Consider the following 22,107-nt stretch of genomic DNA (forward strand, 5'->3'; position numbering starts at 1 on the left):
TAATTATCTTTGTTATTATTTTAATTTAAGTATTATTATTTCTGCTATTATTAGTAATATCGATAGATGTATAATAACAATAATAATAATTGTTTTTATTGTTATCAGTCATCTTGTTCATATAATTATTCATATTTTAATAATTATTGTTATTGCTATTAGTATTGTTGTTGTTGTTGCCATTATTGCTGTATTATTATTGCTGCATTATTGCAGCTAAATATTGCATTATTGCTTATTAGCTGTTGTCGTCTTATTATTATTATTATTATTATATTTTAATGGAAAAGATAATAAGAATTCTTATTATTTATCTGAATTATTAGTATTATAATTATTGAGAAAGTGAAATGAGTGTGTGTATTGATCAGTGATTGTCCCTCATCAGCTGATCTCGTCAGTGGTGACGCAGAACTGGTGTAATATCGTCCAGAGCTGTGAGCTGGAGAACTGGAAGGAGGCGTTAGCGGCTCTGCTAACCTATGCTAACCCAGAGGAGTTCGCGTCTCTCTGCGGTGAGATCATGCAAGAGTCGGCGCTCACATCAAGGGCTCCCTGTCTTTATGTTTCAGTTTTTTTGGAGAAATGTATAGAGTACAGATCAACTGAAATCGAATCCGAATATCCTCCGTATTTTCCTTTTGCAAACAAAAAACGGACAAAAGTTATCATTCCTTATGCAGTTTTTAATTATATATACATATTTATACATGCATATGTACACATGCATACACAAATAAACTTAACATTCCTATTCATGCACATGCTACCTAAGTATACATGCACAACATACACACAATAGTCTTAATCAGTCTGCTACTGTTGACAAGCAAGTTTCTGCATCACTAAAAGCATATATCAGAGTGTGTGTTGTTCTGGAATGATTGACAGGTGTGTGTGTGTGTGTGTTCAGATACCCTGGGAGCTCGTCTGGATGCTGAAGGCTCAGAGAAACACCGTCTGCAAGCCTGTCTGTGCTTCATCTGCTCCGGGAACATCGAGCGTCTGGTGGAGTGCTGGACGTCACAGAGAGACTGTTCGTCTCCGCTCGCGCTCGAGGTCACGTCAACAGTTCAATTTATTTATTTTAAAATGAACAATGCACATTAATTAACATGAGCACTCAAGCCCATCATGTATATGTGCCAGATTTAGCCATACACGCTATTTTTCATCTGTAGTCCCTGGCAGGTTGATGGTAAAATCCACAAGTCCATAAAACATAAAAAAGAAGAAGAAAAAAAACATAAAAGCACATTCCAACAAACATAACCACAATCAAAGCATATTAATACAAATACAAGGAGACAAACACGAGGCACTACTCCAAAATATGAAAACATAATTGATTATCCAATGACCATTGTTTATGGATGCAGAAAAAGTAGTAAAACACGTAATATTTCTTAAACTTGTAGGTATAGTTATACACTTATATATGCCTCATGATTCAATTCACATTTATTTGCATTGCACCTTTCACAATACACATCTGCTGCGTCACAATTCACATACTAATACTACATACTTAACAGGATGTACTGGTTTTGTGAAGAAAAAGTACATACTTTTGAGTGTGTAGCAAAAGAGTAGGCAAGCTTTGGGACACACTACTTCGTCATCTTTAACGGACGGCTCTGTCGCTTAGTTATGTGCGTTCTGTCCATAGACTGTAAAAAAAGATGGACGACGCCCCTTCAAGGGGTTAAAGGGTTAGTTCACCCAAAAATGAAAATGATGTCATTAATGACTCACCCTCATGTCGTTCCAAGCCCGTAAGACCTCCGTTCATCTTCAGAACACAGTTTAAGATATTTTAGATTCAGTCCGAGAGCTTTTTGTCCCTCCATTGAAAATCTATGTACGGTATACTGTCCTTGTCCAGAAAGGCAATAAAGACATCATCAAGTAGTCCACGTGACATCAGTGGGTTAGTTAGAATTTTTTGAAGCATCGAAAATACATTTTGGTCCAAAAATAACAAAAACGACGACTTTATTCAGCATTGTATTCTCTTCCGGTTCTGTTGGGGATCCGCGTTCACGAGTCCGCAGTGACGCTGCTGACGGAAGACGAGCTGACGTGTATCTGGTGCGTCCGTGTATTCGGGTTCAAATAAATATGTCTGGTTAAAAAAAATGCAAGTCTTCCCCTGTGTCGAAATCCTTAGACATGTTTGCAAAGATTGTTTTGTTTACAGCGTGCGTCTCCCTCAGACTGTAAACGAAGCTCGGGCGCACCAGACACACGTCAGCTCGTCTTACGTCTGCGGACTCATGAAATCGGATTGACAACAGAACCGGAAGAGAATACAATGCTGAATAAAGTCGTCGTTTTTGTTATTTTTGGAACAAAATGTATTTTCGATGCTTCAAAAAATTCTAACTAACCCACTGAGGTCACATGGACTACTTTGATGATGTCTTTATTGCCTTTCTGGACAAGGACAGTATACCGTACATAGATTTTCAATGGAGGGACAAAAAGCTCTCGGACTGAATCTAAAATATCTTAAACTGTGTTCCGAAGATGAACGGAGGTCTTACGGGCTTGGAGCGACATGAGGGTGAGTCATTAATGACATCATTTTCATTTTTGGGTGAACTAACCCTTTAAGGGAAGTTTATCAGGATGCATAGTATCCCGGATCCATGAAATAACTGGCCTTTAAAAATAAAAATCTGCTGTCTCTATGGGAGTTTAACACAGGGGTGTCCTGACTTACGCAACCTGTATTTTAAGGAAGAACATTTATTTATTTACGATACATTATTCATTCACAAACAAAATCGGTGTCCTTAAAGCTAGGATTTTTCCTCATGTTTTTTAATTAAGGCATTTAGATTAATTTCCAAAAGATGATTTTTTTATTCAACTGTATTCACTTATGCTAAGCACTGTAATGTGGACAACATTGAATAAAATACGTTGGTCAGGTTAGATACTGATAATTAATCACTCAAACCCCTTTATCTAAACCTCTCTGCATAACCGCCGGACTCGCGCGTCCTCCATGTCTGTAGTTTAACACTTTTCACTCGTGTTTGTAGTTCTAATAGAATCCTCATCTAACGCGCGATGTGTTGTGGGTAATATTAGCTGTTAGCGTGTTCACGGATCTGCACTTCGGATTCTGACCGGAAATAGTAGACCATCCGGGTATCTTTGGGACACTCGTTTCAAAATACTACGATCTGGGACGTACTAATTCTATTTTCGAATACTATTTAGGACGGGATAGTATGCGGATTGGGACGCACCGATCGTTTCAAAGCAGCTTTACAGAAAATGCATGAGTCCACGTTTCAATTTCGAGTGATCTGTTATCAGAGGTGACTAAGTTATGCATTTCAGAAATGTACATATACAAAATCACAGTTAGCTAAAAATGTATTCATTTAAACAATGTAATAATTTAAGGCAGAAACGATGAGCTCATTGAAGTAATGAATACTTGCGTCGAGCGCGTGTGTGTGTGTGACGTCTGTGTTCTTGTGTGTGTGCAGGATCTGGTGGAGAAGGTGATGATCCTGCGGAAGTCGATTGAGCGTCTGCGTAACAGCGAGGTGTGTGTGCGAAGCTCAGCGCTGACGGAGAAACTCATCCAGTACTCCAGTATACTGGCGTCACAGGGCAGCTTGAACACCGCGCTCAACTATCTGCCCGACGACTCCGACCAGGTACACACACACACACACACACACATATGTAGCCTGGCATGCCAGACCTACATCAAGATGTTAGGTCTGGGAACTCTCCATTGACATGCCTCAATCCGAGGGGCGGGATAAACGGTTACCTTTCAAAATCCCTCTGCACGCAATAGGATAGCACTACAACCAACCAGAGCAACGAACGGTTGTGGATGAGTGAGTCCCATGAGTTTTTCCACCAGCGGAGCTAATTGATATATTAAGAGTGACGTTCTCTTAACTCCAAGTCCTCCAGAGTCGCGGCCAAAGCCGATTCGAAAGACCGCTGCATCTTCATTGTTTTCAAGTAGCAGGGAAATCACCTATGGAAATCACGCGGAACGTCATGAACTGTGCCGTCATTGTGTTAAGCCCGCCCGCCGACTCTATACACGATGTGATTGGCCCGACCAGTTTTTGGTTTTTCCAGCTCAAAAGCCTATGGAGAGTTGCTAGACCACACTGGCTGCGAAATAATTTTCGCTGCCGCTAGGGTGCGTCTAGATTTCTAGGCTAACACATATGCATATATAAACATATATAAGCACTTCAAACTTTATACACAAGCTACAGCTTTCCTGTAGCTCAAACAGTAGAGCGTTTCCACTTGCAACGTCAAGGTCATGGGTTCGATTCCCAGGGAAAGCAAGAACTGATAAGAATGTAAATCTGTATCTTGAAATAAATCGTAAGTCGCTTTGGATAAAAGCGTCTGCCTAAATGTAAATACATGAGCTGCTCATGAGAGTACACACAAACTCCATCTGCATCTGCTCTGAGTTTGAGTCGCTTTAACATGCGTTTGGAAACTCAACATGCAGCAAACAATCTTCCCATACTTTAATGACACACTGAATGGTGAGCGTTTCTCAATGTAATGCACTAAACGACCACTGACAATCACCCACAAAAAGCCTAGAAACCACTCAGCATATCCTACCGTTTGCATTAAAAGTAAATTTCGTGTGTGTGTGTGTGTGTGTGTGTGTGTGTGTGTGTGTGTGTGTGTGTGTGTGTGTGTGTGTGTGTGTGTGTGTGTGTGTGTGTGTGTGTGTGTGTGTGTGTGTGTGTGTGTGTGTGTGTGTGTGTGTGTGTGTGTGTGTGTGTGTGTGTGTGCTCTAGGTTGCTGTTGGGATGTTGAGAGACAGACTGTCGCATGCGAAGGGCGAGACGCAGCAGAGACAACACCCGTCCGCACCAGCAGGAGGCGCTGCGAACACACACACTCCTCCAGCACACACACAGGTTCAGTTCACTCCAATACAGTACGGTCTGTCTGTGATCGTCACGGTGTGTGGTTATGATGTGCACGCATTCTGCTGATGATCATCAGGCACTGTTTGCTTTCCGATGGCCTGATGTGTGTTGCGAAAGACGAAGCTGGCATACAGTGTGTCTGCTGTTTGCGAAAGGGCGTCTCGCTCTGATTTACAGTGGATTTTTTTGCGTCATCCAGTTTGAGGTTTTGTGTTGTCTTCGGGGAGTTTGTGCTGAAGCAGAATAAGGTTATAGTTTCACAACAGACATTTGTGACTTTTAAATATCATTATGAAAACCTTGTTGTGTAAGCATTCATACTTGAACTGCTTCAAAACACACCAGAAAGCCTGTTAATAATAGTGTTAGCATTCAGATACTGTTATAGTTTTTATTAATATTCTGGATTCGTTTCCTTTTTTTTCTTCTTTTTTTTTTAGTTCAAGTATTAGTACTTATAGTTAAATTAAATGAAAACAATAAATATTGCCTTGGCTGAAATAAAATATTAAGTTAATGTAAATGTTTTCATGGTTTTAGTTAATAAAACGATAATAAATGTCGCGATTATTACTTTATCAACTTGTCGCATGATATGGAAAGGACCTCGGTTATTATTGGTGAAGAGATATTCAGCCCCAAATTCAGAAAAGTTGGGACATTTTGTAAAACACTATAAAATCTGTGATTTGTTACTTGACTTAAACGTTTATTCAACTGACAAAAGTACAAATTAAAAATAATCAATGTTGTCACTGGCTTAATTAATTGTGTTTTGTAAATATAAGCAATTTTTGATTTTCATGGCTGCAACACACTGCAAAAAAAGTTGGGACAGAGTCCGAATAAAAGTGATAAGATTATAGAATATCCAAGTTAAACTCTTTTGAAACAGTCCACTATTAGTATAGTAGGGGAGGATATCATGATCGGGTTAAAGGAGCATCGCAGTCTTGGCGAGCAAACATGGGTCATGACTCATCACTTTGTGCCAAATTTCATAAGAGAGTTGTCAAATGATTAAAAAAAATCATATTTCTCAATGCAAGATTGCAAAGTGTTAAGGTCTTTCACCATCTAACATACATGATATTGTCCTGAGAGTCCAGAGAAATCTCCGTCTGTGAAGGGCAAGGCAAGGAGACCTGTTGTATGTGCATGACCTTTGACCCCTCAGATGGCATCGCCCAACCATCATGCAACTGGGTTAAATACAGCCACATGTGCACAGGAGTACTTTGGAAAACCTTTGTCACTTGTGACCCTGCATCAAGAAAAGCATCTCGAGTCTCTGTTACAGGAGAAAGCTGTGCATCTGTTGAATGCAGAGATGCTCGTATCAGGTGAAAATTACACTTGCAAAACTGCAACAATTAGTATCTCCGATTCCTAAAAGATTAAACATGAAGAGGTGAACATGCCTCACTCCCTACTTTTTTTGTTGCAGCCATCAAAATCAATAAGATTTATACTTCAAAAAAAAATTAGTGAAAATCTATTCTTCATACTTTTGTCAGTTAAATAAAGGTTCAAGAGAATTAACATTTGATTGCATTTGACGAAACGCCCCAACTTCTCTGGAAATGGGGTTGAATTGCCCATTATTTGTACATTACGATGAATGTCACCAACATTTTAGCCGATCGGGTTTGCCTCTGTCGTCTCGCTACTCTTTGGCCCTGTTTACACCAACTATTAAGATGCGTTTTGGTTTTAGTTGATCGGATCACAAGTGGACGACACTAAATACGGGTGTAACAGGGTCTAAAACGTTTTAAGCTTGTCCACTTTTGACCACTCCCAGAGGTAGTCGAAAACACATTTGACTGGACTCCTAGTGTAAACCCTTGTATTAAGATGCGTTTTGGTGGATCGGATCACAAGTAGACGAGGGAAACTCGTCTCGTTTACACCTGGTGTTTTAATCCGTCTCTTTCGTCCACTTTAAACCACTTCTGTCCTGATTTCTTTGAAGGGAGGCTCTATGGGCGGGTACTTTTTCAGATCTTTCGATCTAATGGACAAAATAAGCTCACGCAATTTACATATGAACGTAATCAGAGACGATACACGGAAAGCTGCAACTTTCATTTCTGCTCTGACAGACGTACGACCAGCCGAACGCTGAGTGTGTGTGTGTGTGTGAGAAATCAGGAATGGTGAGAGAACTTTGTGCTTGGTACGTTTTTCCTCTTCAAACTAAACTTGGGTCTCCAGCCGATAAAGTTTAAATCCCGTCTGGCTAGTGCGCTTCCCGTAATGTTTACGCGTCGGGTCAGTAGGCAGAGAGTAGGTGTCTTTTGTGGCTGTTCGAACACATGAGCATTTACACTGCGCAAGCAATCCAGTCACATGTGTTTTTCACTACCTCTGGAAGTAGAACATTTTAGCATCTAATTTACACCTGTATTTACCATCGTCCACTTGTGATCCGATTCCGATCAACCAAAACACATCTAAACCTGAGGCCTAATCCTGCCTTTATGGAAGTCCTGTCTGTGAAACCAGGCCATAGTGTTTATCTGACGACTACAGACAGTCCGAATTGACCCGGTTTCAGTGGCAATACACTGTTCCAGTGCAAATATAAACGTGATGGAGCAAAATGATGGCCGTTCACAGAGAAATCTGTTTTTGTGAATAGCCGTTCCATAGAATTTGCATTGTTTTTATGTAAACGCGATGTTATAAATGTGCTACGCTCAAGTTAAAACAGGATCTACTTTTAAAAAACACATCTCTACTCTACAAAAATATATCCTGGCAGCAGAAATACCCTGTTGAGGCGTCAGTGCCTTTGTTCATATTGACATCTGACTGATACACTTTAAAAGTCCATAACTGCAATATTTTGCACATCATCTAAAGTGCATGGAAGAGATATTCTGCACTTCATTTTGAAAATCAGTAATATTGATATTTAACAGCTTCACAGCCATAGAAGCAGTGCATATTTTAGTATGCTTCTTATACTCAAGTTTATTAAATGCAAGTTTTTCAACTAATATTAATATTTTATTTTATTTCATCTTTACTATGTTTCAGTTACCAATAACAACACTGGTAATAATAAGTTGCTGTAACTTGCACCTCATTCCTCGTGTGTGTTTGCATCATCACGGCTGCTCAGACGGTTGCATAAGCTTGACCTGTAATGCAATAGTTATTCAGGCATTGCATGTTGATGTTGTAATGTGTGTCCTGCGCAGGGGTCGTACCCGTCCACACTCTCTCCTCAGACGATGCCCCGTCTCTTCACCCCTCAGACTGATTCTGCTGGAGCGTTACGGCCCGGCCTGAGACCACAATACCCACAATACCCTGCCACAGCTCCAGGTAACCACATCAGCTTCATAATACACCATAATTACTAGCGCTGCCCTCGACTAAGGTTTTTCTAGTCGACTAGTAGTCGTTCATTTAAGCCATTAGTCGACTAATCGCACGTTTATATTAATAAGACTTCGATCATAATAATGCACCTTTTAATTGCCTATATAAAATACATTCTCTAATCAGTGCTCAAGTGCACACATAAGCTCCAGGTAACCACATCAGCTTCATAATACATCCCAACAGCCGTTTCACAACGCAAGCGTGAGCAGTGTGTGTTTTTTTTCCCAGCATGCATGTGAAAGCACACTTTTGATGGACAAAATAAAAATGATTTCACACAAAAAGGGCCCAAAATGCACAGAATAAGCATTTCTAGTGTGTTTTAACAAGAACTGGATTATGTCAAAAGACTTAAAAATATTTATAGAAGATTTACCCATTTAAACTTGTTTTTAATTATTATTATTATTATTATTCAGTTTGGGTGAAAGTTTGGTGTTTTATAAAAAAGAAAACTAAAGTAAACTAGCCAGAAATTATGATGTAGAACACAGACCGGTAAATAGGCTTAAACTACCCAAATCAAACCCGAGTGTGCGTGTTTTTTTTTTTTTTTTTTATCTGTAGAGTTGGCAGTCTTGTGAACATATCGAAGTGACTGAAACGACAAGATCAGAGCTGTTTTCTTGGTTGTTTTTGTTGTTTACTATTTACATGCCAATGTCGTACACCTCCCCATCTTAACAGACTTTCAAAGCTATCAAGTTTAAAATGACCAACTTCTAAAAACAAATATATAGTTGTCTTTGTAAAGTAATGCTCGCTTATATGTAGCTTTGGAGCGGCTACAAATAAACATACAAACATATGTATGTTTGACGCGTGTTGCTTTTTCAAAAGGACGTTATAAGCGACTCAAACTCGCAGTGCTTTCAGATGGAGCAGCGTTTACAGAGCCGTACGTCACTGATAAGCTGCACATAATACATACGTATTATATGTATATCCTTCCTAACCCTAGCTGCGCATAACAAATAATCGCAGCCTTTGTGATTTCACAATGAGCCAAATCGTTTCAGCGCGAAATTGCGATTAATTGTGCAGCCCTGTTCGTAATACATCCTAATAATTGAAATAATGAAGAAGAAATAAATTCTTACTGACCCTAAACTTTTTATACTCTTAATAAAGTCTTAAGGTACTTGCACACTGAGTCCGAAATTTTTTCCTATTTGTCATTCAGCGGCTCTGAATTATCAAACACCTCTCAAAATGCTTGCTGCGGATGCGAAAAACGCAACAAATCAAACCCGATCAGAATTGTTTTATGACGGATGAAAGTTTCGGAGGCATTGTGGTAATGTGATTGACACAACGTGAGGTCGTGTTTATTTTTTAACGTGTGAAAACTTCGGACTCTGTGTGCAAGGACCTTTACACATCGACCCCAGAAACACTCTAGTAAATATTTCTTCCTCCAGGTTTCCCTCCGTCTCAGCCGTTCCCTCAGTCCGTGTCTCTCGGTGGCCCTGTGGGCTTCATGTCAGGCCCGTCGATGCCCTCCTCCAGCCTGACGGGTCCTTCAGTGCCGCCCACGTCTCCGCCGGGACCCCTGATGTCTCCTCCACCTGCTCCAGGGTTCACATCACCCACCTCTCTGCCAGGCGGCCCGACGCCCTTCTTCCCAGCCCCTCCACACACACAGGGGCCTCCACACACACACACACCTGCCAGCGGTGTGTATACGCCTCTCGGAGCCGGTTATCCTCAGGGCGGCCCCGGCGCTCCAGGAGCCAAGAGCTTCAGCGGCCCCAGCCTCCCTCCTCCACCTACAGGTACATGCAGAACACATACACAGTTTGGAATGACTAAAGCGATAGTTCACCCAAAAATGAAAATCAGCCCATGATTTAAAAGTGCATCCGTCCATCATAAAAGTACATCCGTCCATCATAAAAGTACATCCGTCCATCATAAAAGTACATCCGTCCATCATAAAAGTGCATCCGTCCATCATAAAAGTGCATCTGTCCATCATAAAAGTGCATCTGTCCATCATAAAAGTGCATCTGTCCATCATAAAAGTACATCCGTCCATCATAAAAGTACATCCGTCCATCATAAAAGTGCATCTGTCCATCATAAAAGTACATCCGTCCATCATAAAAGTACATCCGTCCATCATAAAAGTACATCCGTCCATCATAAAAGTACATCCGTCCATCATAAAAGTGCATCCGTCCATCATAAAAGTGCATCTGTCCATCATAAAAGTGCATCTGTCCATCATAAAAGTTCATCCGTCCATCATAAAAGTGCATCTGTCCATCATAAAAGTACATCCGTCCATCATAAAAGTACATCCGTCCATCATAAAAGTGCATCTGTCCATCATAAAAGTACATCCGTCCATCATAAAAGTACATCCGTCCATCATAAAAGTACATCCGTCCATCATAAAAGTACATCCGTCCATCATAAAAGTGCATCCGTCCATCATAAAAGTGCATCCGTCCATCATAAAAGTACATCCGTCCATCATAAAAGTACATCCGTCCATCATAAAAGTGCATCCGTCCATCATAAAAGTACATCCGTCCATCATAAAAGTGCATCCGTCCATCATAAAAGTGCATCTGTCCATCATAAAAGTGCATCTGTCCATCATAAAAGTGCATCCGTCCATCATAAAAGTACATCCGTCCATCATAAAAGTACATCCGTCCATCATAAAAGTACATCCGTCCATCATAAAAGTGCATCTGTCCATCATAAAAGTGCATCTGTCCATCATAAAAGTGCATCTGTCCATCATAAAAGTGCATCTGTCCATCATAAAAGTGCATCTGTCCATCATAAAAGTGCATCTGTCCATCATAAAAGTACATCTGTCCATCATAAAAGTACATCTGTCCATCATAAAAGTGCATCTGTCCATCATAAAAGTGCATCTGTCCATCATAAAAGTGCATCTGTCCATCATAAAAGTACATCCGTCCATCATAAAAGTGCATCCGTCCATCATAAAAGTGCGTCTATGATCATAAAAGTGCATCTATGATCATAAAAGTGCATCTATGATCATAAAAGTGCATCTGTCCATCATAAAAGTACATCTATCCATCATAAAAGTGCATCCGTCCATCATAAAAGTACATCTATCCATCATAAAAGTGCATCCGTCCATCATAAAAGTACATCTGTCCATCATAAAAGTGCATCTATCCATCATAAAAGTACATCTATCCATCATAAAAGTGCATCTGTCCATCATAAAAGTACATCTATCCATCATAAAAGTGCATCCGTCCATCATAAAAGTACATCTGTCCATCATAAAAGTACATCTATCCATCATAAAAGTACATCTGTCCATCATAAAAGTGCATCTATCCATCATAAAAGTACATCTATCCATCATAAAAGTGCATCTGTCCATCATAAAAGTACATCTATCCATCATAAAAGTGCATCTGTCCATCATAAAAGTACATCTATCCATCATAAAAGTGCATCTGTCCATCATAAAAGTGCATCTATCCATCATAAAAGTACATCTATCCATCATAAAAGTGCATCTGTCCATCATAAAAGTACATCTATCCATCATAAAAGTGCATCCGTCCATCATAAAAGTACATCTGTCCATCATAAAAGTGCATCTGTCCATCATAAAAGTGCATCTGTCCATCATAAAAGTGCATCTGTCCATCATAAAAGTACATCCGTCCATCATAAAAGTACATCCGTCCATCATAAAAGTGCATCCGTCCATCATAAAAGTACATCTGTCCATCATAAAAGTGCATCTGTCCATCATAAAAGTGCATCTGTCCATCATAAAAGTGCATCTATCCATCATAAAAGTACATCCGTCCATCATAAAAGTGCATCCGTCCATCATAAAAGTGCGTCTATGATCATAAAAGTGCATCTATGATCATAAAAGTGCATCTATGATCATAAAAGTGCATCTATTCATCATAAAAGTGCATCTATGATCATAAAAGTGCATCTATGATCATAAAAGTGCATCTATGATCATAAAAGTACATCCGTCCATCATAAAAGTGCATCCGTCCATCATAAAAGTGCGTCTATGATCATAAAAGTGCATCTATGATCATAAAAGTGCATCTATGATCATAAAAGTGCATCTATTCATCATAAAAGTGCATCTATGATCATAAAAGTGCATCTATGATCATAAAAGTGCATCTATCCATCATAAAAGTGCATCTGTCCATCATAAAAGTACATCTATCCATCATAAAAGTGCATCTATGATCATAAAAGTGCATCTGTCCATCATAAAAGTGCATCTGTCCATCATAAAAGTGCATCTGTCCATCATAAAAGTGCATCTATGATCATAAAAGTGCATCTGTCCATCATAAAAGTGCATCTATGATCATAAAAGTGCATCTATGATCATAAAAGTGCATCTATCCATCATAAAAGTGCATCTATGATCATAAAAGTGCATCTATCCATCATAAAAGTGCATCTATCCATCATAAAAGTGCATCTATGATCATAAAAGTGCATCTATGATCATAAAAGTGCATCTATCCATCATAAAAGTGCATCTATCCATCATAAAAGTGCATCTATTCATCATAAAAGTGCATCTATGATCATAAAAGTGCATCTATTCATCATAAAAGTGCATCTATCCATCATAAAAGTGCATCTATGATCATAAAAGTGCATCTATGATCATAAAAGTGCATCTATCCATCATAAAAGTGCATCTATGATCATAAAAGTGCATCTATCCATCATAAAAGTGCATCTATCCATCATAAAAGTGCATCTATTCATCATAAAAGTGCATCTATGATCATAAAAGTGCATCTATGATCATAAAAGTGCATCTATTCATCATAAAAGTGCATCTATCCATCATAAAAGTGCATCTATCCATCATAAAAGTGCATCTATTCATCATAAAAGTGCATCTATCCATCATAAAAGTGCATCTATTCATCATAAAAGTGCATCTATCCATCATAAAAGTGCATCTATGATCATAAAAGTGCATCTGTCCATCATAAAGTGCATCTATGATCATAAAATGCTCCGGGGGGTTAATAAAGGCCCAAAGATGGATGGATGGATGGATAAAATACTAACATTTTCAATTTTCTTCAGTCCAGTAATAATTTGGATAGAAAACACAATGGAAGCCTAATGTAAATATAGCAATGAATGTAACATTAGTTGTGTTAAGTTAAATGACACACAGAATGTGTTTTTTCATTCCATTGCGCTACTTTTCCATCGTTTTTAAAGTAAACTCCGACCTAGACGTGATTGGCTGATTGACAGTTTTGCAGAGTATTTCGTGTATTACACGGCTTTCTAAAACGCGGAACTCAAGTTAAAATAACTTTTTAAAACGCGTCTCTAGATCTGCGTCTCACGTTTTTAACCGCAAAAACACATCTTTACTCACAGAACCCGTCGAAAGTTTCTCTTCAGGAAGACCAAAAATAAATAATTAATGTTTAATGATGATAATAATTTAAAAAAGGCACCACAAGAAAGTTGCACAGGTTTGTTGAGAATAAATGATGACAGAAATCACAGAATTGGCCATTTGCTTTTTGGGAGTTGAAAACTCCTCTGTAGTGTCTCTGAAATATTGTTCCTGCTGTTTGATTTCCAGGATATTTCCCATGGCTGACTTACCAGAGTGAAGAGGAAGGTGTGTGTGTGTGTGTGTGTGTGTGTGTGTGTGTGTGTGTGTGTGTGTGTGTGTGTGTGTGTGTGTGTGTGTGTGTGTGTGTGTGTGTGTGTGTGTGTGTGTGTGTGTGTGTTATAAGCTTCAGAACAGAGACATTGTGTTTGTTTACAAGCTTCAGGAGTGTGTGTGTGTGTGTATGCTTCAGAACAGAGCATTGAGTGTGTGTTTCAGTGCTTCATAGGAACAGGCCTTCCTCAAATCGGCTCTTCTAATATTTAATGCTGACAGATTATGAGTTGTTTGTCAGAATAATGCCACACTGATCGTGTTGAGCTTCCTGTGTGATCTCCCTGAGGCTCATGGGTAATCATGTTTGTGTGGCTTCTGAAGACTGTTTGCAAGTTTGCTGTGTGAGTTTTTCATTATATGATGATATAATCTGACAGATTAAGAGGAAGGAGAGTTATTAATACTGTTCAAAGTTTGGGGTCTGTAAGATTATTCATCAAAGCTGCATTTATTTGATCAACAGTACAGAAAATATTTTTAAAAAAATTTACAATTTAAAACAGCTGTTTTCTACGTGAATATATAGTAAAGTGTAATTTATTCCTGTGATCAAAGCTGAATTTCCAGCATCATTACTCCAGTCTTCAGTGTCACATGATCCTTCAGAAACCAGTATGATTATTATCAACGTTAAACATATTTTTGTGGAAACCGTGATACTTTTTATTTTTTAGGATTCTTTGATGAATAGAAAGTTGAAAAGAGCAGCATGTATTTTAAATACAATCTTTTGTAACATTTGGTCAAAATAAATTAAAGCTAATTAATTATTAGCTAACAACCATACATAATAAAAGGACTTAAACTAAAATTAAATACACGTAATATTCAAATAAAAAAGTATCACAATAAATACTATAACAGTATTAAAATAGTACTAAAAAAATAACACTGGCAAGGGACACCAGTGACGTTACTATGTAAATAATTGTTAAATATTTACAATTATTTATTGCAATCTTGTTGATTCTTACTGACCGCTAAACCTTCAAACGGTAGTGTAAATCCGGCACTTTAGTGCATCTGTTGATTTAGCGTTTCAAACCTGACACACTCCTGTATGTCACATGTTTGGCTTGATGGAGTGTGTGTGTGGGTCTTCCTGTAATATAAATGAGTAGTCGTGGAGTCATGCGATGACATTCACACATTTATAAGTGTGACTTTAGTGTCCAGATGAGTTTGGATGCTGCTTTATTGATGCATGCATTATTATTTACATGCATGTTTTTGGTGACTGTGAATCTTCTCTGTTCAGCGCCTCGTGACGGGTGGAACGACCCTCCAGCTGTACGCTCAGGACAACGCAAGAAAAAGGTATATATTTGCATAATGATGTTTATATACCGATTATAATGTATTTAATGGGAAACAATATGATGAGTCCTACATTCTCTCTTGAATCCGACACTGAAGTGACTTTAACTGCAGTTCATCGACTGGCCACTAGAGTCAGTCTAATCCCATAGACTCGCATGTTAAAATCCCCAACTTTACAGCAGAAAAAAACATGTTTACAGTCTGGTGCAAAAAGTGGTTTTGGTCTATATCGCTAATTTTGCCCTTCATGACGACTGTGAGGCGGGTGAATTTCTTTATAACTCAACCGTTTGAATTATATTAAGCCTTAAAGTTGTGCATAATTAAGGGCGTGGCCACTTGAGTGACAGGTGGATTACCGCTGATGTCACTACTAGCGTTTGTCTGTTAGCGTCACCTCAGCTAATCCGCCTCGCTGCACATGTTCTGTTATCCGGGAGTGACGCGCTGCCAAGATGGCGACGGCCGGCTCCGCCCACTTTGGGCTTCAAAAACGCTCTGCAGAAACACTGAATCCGGCTGATGTAACGGACACTACAGCCATATTTTTCTATGATTTATAGTGTTTGTGTGTATGTTTGTGTTGTACAGCTGCCAGAGAACTACACTCCTCCTGCTCCGATCACAGCGCCGGTGATGGGCTTCCCAACGGAGAATCCTGCGCAACAGGACCGAGTCCAGGTGCCGCCCGGAGCCCCTCAGGAGCCCAACATACAGGTCAGAGGTCATCATGTTAGAGTCGCTTCAGATGTGCTAGTGTGATCTAAGGCTGTCAAAATGGCTGAAAAGATCAACTCTAAATATTAGCAAAATTCTAATTATATTCTAAAGGCAAAAAGTACTGTATCGTCTCCTATTCCCACAAGAGGGCGCAATAAGCAAATATAAACCAAATCAAGCATTGCATCTTTTATTTAAATGAATGACATTCACTTTTAAAGGGTATTAACTTTTGAAACAATTATTCTTAAATAAACCACTTTTTCAAATTAACAATGGCGCCGCACTGCGCTGTAAACTGGATAAGCTCACATAAACACACTGCGTCAGTTACGTCATCATCATGTCTCGCGCATCTTGACACAAAAAATTTGAACCCTCCGGTGCTCTTTGTGTGTCTGTGAAAAATTTGCAAATTTTTTATTTTATTTTTGTCAATGAAATAAATGTACTATATTTTAGTTTGATAATATTTTGTTTTTAGGGGATTTTTTTTATGCTAAATTATATTTACGCTGCATTTATAAGCCATTTATTTAGTTAATAAATGATAAGTTAACAAAAACGCGTCAATAACATCATCATCACCATGTCTCGCACGCCTCTCGACACAGCAAAAGTTTTAATGCATGTTTTTTTTTTTTTTTTGGTGAATATTTGAAATTCACATTTTGATTTGCCAGCCTTAGTGTGATCTGAGTGCTTGATTCGGCCCGTGTGTGTTCTAGTCTTTACAGCAGCTTCCTGCGGTGCGAGTGGGACAGAAGGAAATCCCCCCCGAACACATGATCATCAAGACCACCTTCAGTAGTTTAGTTCAGCGCTGTCAGCTGGCCGCCGCAGACCCGGTAACACACACACACACACACACACACACACACACACTCACACACACAGCATAACTCTTATCTGATTGGCAGGATTTATGCAACCTTCTGGAATCAGTGCACAGGTTTATAACCTGTCCACAAAGTATTTTGTCGATACAATCTTTTGCAATAAAATATTTTGTAATCTTTTGTCATGACATTGCAGCACAACTGTTTTCAACATTGATAATAATCACAAATGTTTATCATATATTCATAAATCATATAAGAATGATTTCTGAAGGATCATGTGACACTGAAGACTGGAGTAATGATGCTGAAAATTCAGCTTTGATCACAGGAATAAATTACACTTTACTATATATTCACAAAGAAAACTGCTGATTTACATTGTAGTAATATTTCACTATTTTTACTATTATTATATTATGTCCTGTATACAGAATTAATATCCACATTTTTGATTTGAGAAGGTGAAAAATTAATTACATTCTCAAACGTAAGATTTTCATTATTATTGTCACTACCATCATAATCACATTAATCCCAAAAACAGTTGTGTGCATGTAATAAGAAGACAAGAGCTCATTTTCTTACATTATTTTTCTTTCCAGCAAACGAAGCGCAAACTTGACGACGCCTCCAAACGACTCGAGAGTCTGTACGACAAACTGCGGGATCAAGCGGTGAGTAGAAGACGTTTGTTCCCGTCTGATGAGCAAGGGTTCGTACAACGTCCTTAAAAAGCTGGAAGTGCTCGAATTAGACGTTTTGAAAGTTAAGTCTTGGAAAACCTTCGAAAACAAACATTTATGAAAATGGACTTGAATTATTGAAAGACAATATTTGTGAAATTAGTGTTTAATTTTGTCGATAAACAATCGTTTCACACAAAATCAAAGCTGCAGCTGATCTGAGATATATGTATATGAATATGAATGTATAAAAGCATTTCACATGGCTATGAGTGTGATATTGCTCATATAAATATATCCAAGTATGTGATACAGTGAAAGTCAATCATATATTCATGGGAGGAAAAACTCAGTTTGAATAAGGAAAGCGATATCTCTGTCACAGTATCCTGTCCATGGTTAAAGTGACCGCAGACATTGCACCTGCTGCACTTTATTTGTACCATTTTGTTTTATTAGTTTATTTTTATCGATCTATTTACATTTTTTAGAATTTGAAAGATAATAAAGATATTGTTTGATAAGTTCGATATCTGATTTTAGTCCTTGAAAATCAAAAAGTAGTGCTTAAAGTCCTTTGAAAGTCCTGGAATTTTATTTGACTGCGTGCGCGTGCGCGTGTGTGTGTGTGTGTGTGTGTGTGTGTGTGTGTGTGTGTGTGTGTGTGTGTGTGTGTGAACCCTGTTTTTGTGCGCGTTTAAACTGTTCTGACCAGCGTGTGTTTCCAGCACTTCAAAACAGTGAATCATTTTGAGGCGATTGGTTCAGTTGATTCAAAGCTTCACTTCTGTATCGTATCGCTTTACCGGAGTATATTTAATGTAAAGTTGGACATACTAAACCCTGCTTGAGTCTCTAACCCATATTTTGAAAAGTGTTGAACAGTGAGCATTAAAGCAGCAGTCCGTAACTTGTTTTTGTTCAAAATTGACAAAATGTATATAATGAGCGAGTACATCATGAATCCATTTTCCAAACCGTGTTTTTGTCTTATCCTTAGTCACTATGGTACACCTATAATAAGTGTTTATACTGGGACTATTTTACACTGGTTCGGGTCGCACCGCTGCGGTGTAACCCAGTGACTCCTCATAGACATCAACAGAGAGAAGGAGCTCCATAAACATATCTGCTTATAGTAATAAACATACTGTTTGTTTAAAAACAACATTTTGCCATCCTTGCTGCAAGCTTACAAGAGCGACGATATCATTAAATGTGAAGCGGGCCCTAAATATTATCTTGGGAAAAAATTGGGTCTCAGACAAAAAAAAAGGTTGGGAACCACAGCTAAAGTACAGATAAGTGTGATCTCTGATTTTAGTCCTTAAAAACAAAAATGTAATGCTTGAAAAGTCCTCGAATTTCATTTTAGAGTCTGTACGAACCCTGGTTGAGTCTCTAAGGTTTCTCTATGTGTATAAAACTGGTGTTTTCTTTCGCCCCGTCAGCTTTCTCCCAGCATCCTCGGCGGCCTGCACGAGATCAGCCGCTGTGTCGGCGAACGCAACTATCTGCATGGTCTGGAGGCTCACACACAGGTCGTGAGCAGCAGCAACTTCAGCGAGATCTCCGCGTTCATGCCCGTCCTCAAGGTGCTCATGACCATCGGCAACAAACTGGCCGTGTGACGCGTCAGAACTCAGCCAATCCAGCGTTAGTATCCCACTACTGCTGTTCTCGTGCGTTTGCTGGTCCCTTTCCTTCTTATTCATCCAACACAAGCAGAACGACTGTTCAGAAAACCATTATTGCGTATCATGTGTTTGAATTGAGTGCAACGGTTTGTCTAAAAACGAGCGGATCCCAAGAATGTGCAGAAACTGATAACGCAACAGTTTAAGAATAAGCCTTAATACACAAGCTGAACTAATTTGGGTAAATTGTCGCATTCAAATCAGTTTGATCAGCTTTATCGTGCGTAAAACCATTATTGCTTAACGTGTGTCGAATTGTATGCAATCTGAAAACGAGCGGAACGAATTGCATTGACTTCAACGCGAGACTCTGAGAATGTGCAGAAACTGATAACGCAACATTTAAAGAATAAGCCTTAATACAAGAGCAGAATGTGCAAATTGTTGCATTCGATTAGTTTGGGAACGCGTTATCGTAAACCGTTATTGCGTGATGTGTTCAATTGAATGCAACAGTTTGTCTAAGAATGATCGTAACACGTGAGCGGATCGAATCATTTGTAAAATCATTGTGGCTTTGGATTCAGCGTGAGAAACACACGAGCACGGGTTCGTTCTGGACGCGGTTCATGAACTGGGTTTTGTTATTAAAGATCTGATGCTGTCTGTAGTTTAGTTACTGTTAGTGGATAAGGGTGATTACTGACTGATTGATGAATTGTGGGGGTGATTTTGTTTAGTGTGAAGGAAGCTGGTTTTATATTGCACTTGATGCTTGATCTGCACTGCTGTTTCTCCTCTACACTCCTGTAGAAAGTGTGGAACCTGAATTCTGCTCGGATCTGGATACTTAGAGACGGAAACACGCGAATCTGTCCAAAACACGTCCGGGTCAAAATCATTGAAGAAAATCAAGCCTGTTTTTGTTTTGCGTTATGCCATATTGACAGTAAAACAGCAAAATTCTCATTACTCATTTTTTTACTTTTGCATATTTTTGTAATTCCCCCAATTCTATTTTTTTTTTATTCAGTTTAAATGGTGCGCAACATGCATATGATGTATAAATACTTTTCTTTTTTTGGGAATGAGAAATGCATTGAAATTGAATATTAATAGTCCTAAAAATAATCGTATAATTTATAAATATATTTAATTTCGCCTGGTCTTTGACATGGACGTGTTCTTGACAGAGTCTTAAATCTCTACAATAACTGCAAAGAAACTGAATGCAACTAAACAGTTAATCTGATAAACTAGATCATCTTTTTATGCGTTTATGTTCTGCTGAAAATGTCAATGTTCTGTGTCTGAAACTGATTCATTCTGAGGTCATTAATGAAGCTTGAAAACACTTGAAGAAAAATAAAATACAGAACTTTCATAAATGATCGGTGTCTCTCAGTTTTTTTTCTTAATGTCCACTGCTTGACTTTTAACACTTCTAATGGGCAATTAAAGATGAATGAAAACAATATCAGCATTCTTCAGAATAATGTTCAGTTGTTTTTGTGATGAAACCAACTATAACACATGAGCTTGATCTGGTGCAGGAAAGACTGATGGAATCATATTAAAATGAACTAATAATTTCACACATAAATCATTGGGCTCAGTAAAGACGATCTCTATTGAAATGAGGATTAAAATCAAGTCATTTTCTGCATTTGCAGTTCTTAGTATTTTGGTTTTATCCTGTAGAGGGCGAGAAAGAAACATTTTCCAATTCATTACATCACGTAAAACATGTTTAACAGCCCATTTCTCTTTATTTAAAACCCAATACATGCATAATCAAGTCAAGTCCAAATTTATTTCTATAGCACATTCAAAAGCAATAGAGTTGCAACAAAGTGCTGTACAATAAAAAGAAAGCATAAAAAGAAACTATACAAAATATAATAATAATAATACAAAAAGTCGGTAATAATCGATACTTGCTTTCCAAAAAATATTTTATCACTAGCCAGAGCATCTTAATAATCAATAAATTATATTATACTATTTTATACTACTATATTATACTATTTTAGACCAAATTAAATGTATCAAATTCTATTTTATCTTGCTTGTATGACGCATCGTCTTTTCTGAGGGAGAAACTGCACTATCGCTCATAGAGGACTCCGTAAACACATCAGAAGTTGATTATGAGTGTTTCCGGTGGGTCTAACGGGGTGTGTCAAACACACACACACACACACACACACTGCGTGAGAGTCTGAAAGAATGTGACCGGTTTGAAACCGCAAACTGAGCCGTTCATGGACATCACGTCTCATTTCAGCGCTGCATTGAACATTCGAGAACTGCTCGCTGATTGGTCCACCGGAGTCACACGGCGATGCTGATTGGCTGACGTTGATCTGCTGTTGAAATTCCCGGGATGTTGTGAACGTTGTGACGCAGCACCGCAATGACCGAGAATAACACACTACTGTGTGCTTTACCAAATGTGAATATTTACATAACGCCGAACGGCATTAATAAAATAGTTTATATTTAGTTATGGCATTAATCAGTAGCCTTTATCTTTATAATAGCCTTCCGTTGCTTACATCTTTAAAATAAAAAAACGTAATATATTTATTAGTTAAAATATGATTATGTATAGAATGAATATGAGTGCCAGAACTGTTTCTGCAGTGACTATGTCAACTAAGAAAGTTTTAACAGCATAAATTGCACTTACAGATGAGTTCAGACATGCAGGACTAATTATGACCTGTGAAAATAACGCACTGTAATAATATAAACATGTCAAAGGATGGATCTTTTTTTTTTTTACCTGGTTTGTAAATTTCTCAATGAGTAATGGCTATGAATTTTGTTCCTATATTTTTCATCCAGTTAATTTCATGT

The 22,107-nt window shown here is 38.4% G+C and overlaps 1 protein-coding gene across 2 annotated transcripts in view; it reads left to right on the top strand.

The window, feature by feature from the left end:
• sec31b (SEC31 homolog B, COPII coat complex component) overlaps window positions 1-20,633 on the top strand; it is a 39,940-nt gene extending 19,307 nt beyond the window's left edge. The window contains exons 16-27 of one of the 2 annotated variants that reach the window (XM_077230843.1): window positions 389-515; window positions 914-1,059; window positions 3,507-3,680; window positions 4,815-4,937; window positions 8,159-8,285; window positions 9,767-10,120; window positions 13,957-13,995; window positions 15,302-15,360; window positions 15,955-16,080; window positions 16,812-16,931; window positions 17,528-17,599; window positions 19,060-20,633. In XM_077230843.1, coding sequence (XP_077086958.1) covers window positions 389-515; window positions 914-1,059; window positions 3,507-3,680; window positions 4,815-4,937; window positions 8,159-8,285; window positions 9,767-10,120; window positions 13,957-13,995; window positions 15,302-15,360; window positions 15,955-16,080; window positions 16,812-16,931; window positions 17,528-17,599; window positions 19,060-19,239 — 1,647 coding nt within the window. In that variant the 3' untranslated portion in view covers window positions 19,240-20,633. The remainder of the gene's footprint in view (window positions 1-388; window positions 516-913; window positions 1,060-3,506; window positions 3,681-4,814; window positions 4,938-8,158; window positions 8,286-9,766; window positions 10,121-13,956; window positions 13,996-15,301; window positions 15,361-15,954; window positions 16,081-16,811; window positions 16,932-17,527; window positions 17,600-19,059) is intronic. The other variant, XM_077230844.1, reaches the window with a different exon arrangement.
• Window positions 20,634-22,107: the final 1,474 nt, after the last annotated feature.

Source organism: Siphateles boraxobius, unplaced genomic scaffold (assembly GCF_051911475.1).
Source record: "Siphateles boraxobius isolate OS27281-9 unplaced genomic scaffold, OSU_SipBor_1 151, whole genome shotgun sequence".
NCBI classification, from domain to species: Eukaryota; Metazoa; Chordata; class Actinopteri; order Cypriniformes; family Leuciscidae; genus Siphateles; species Siphateles boraxobius.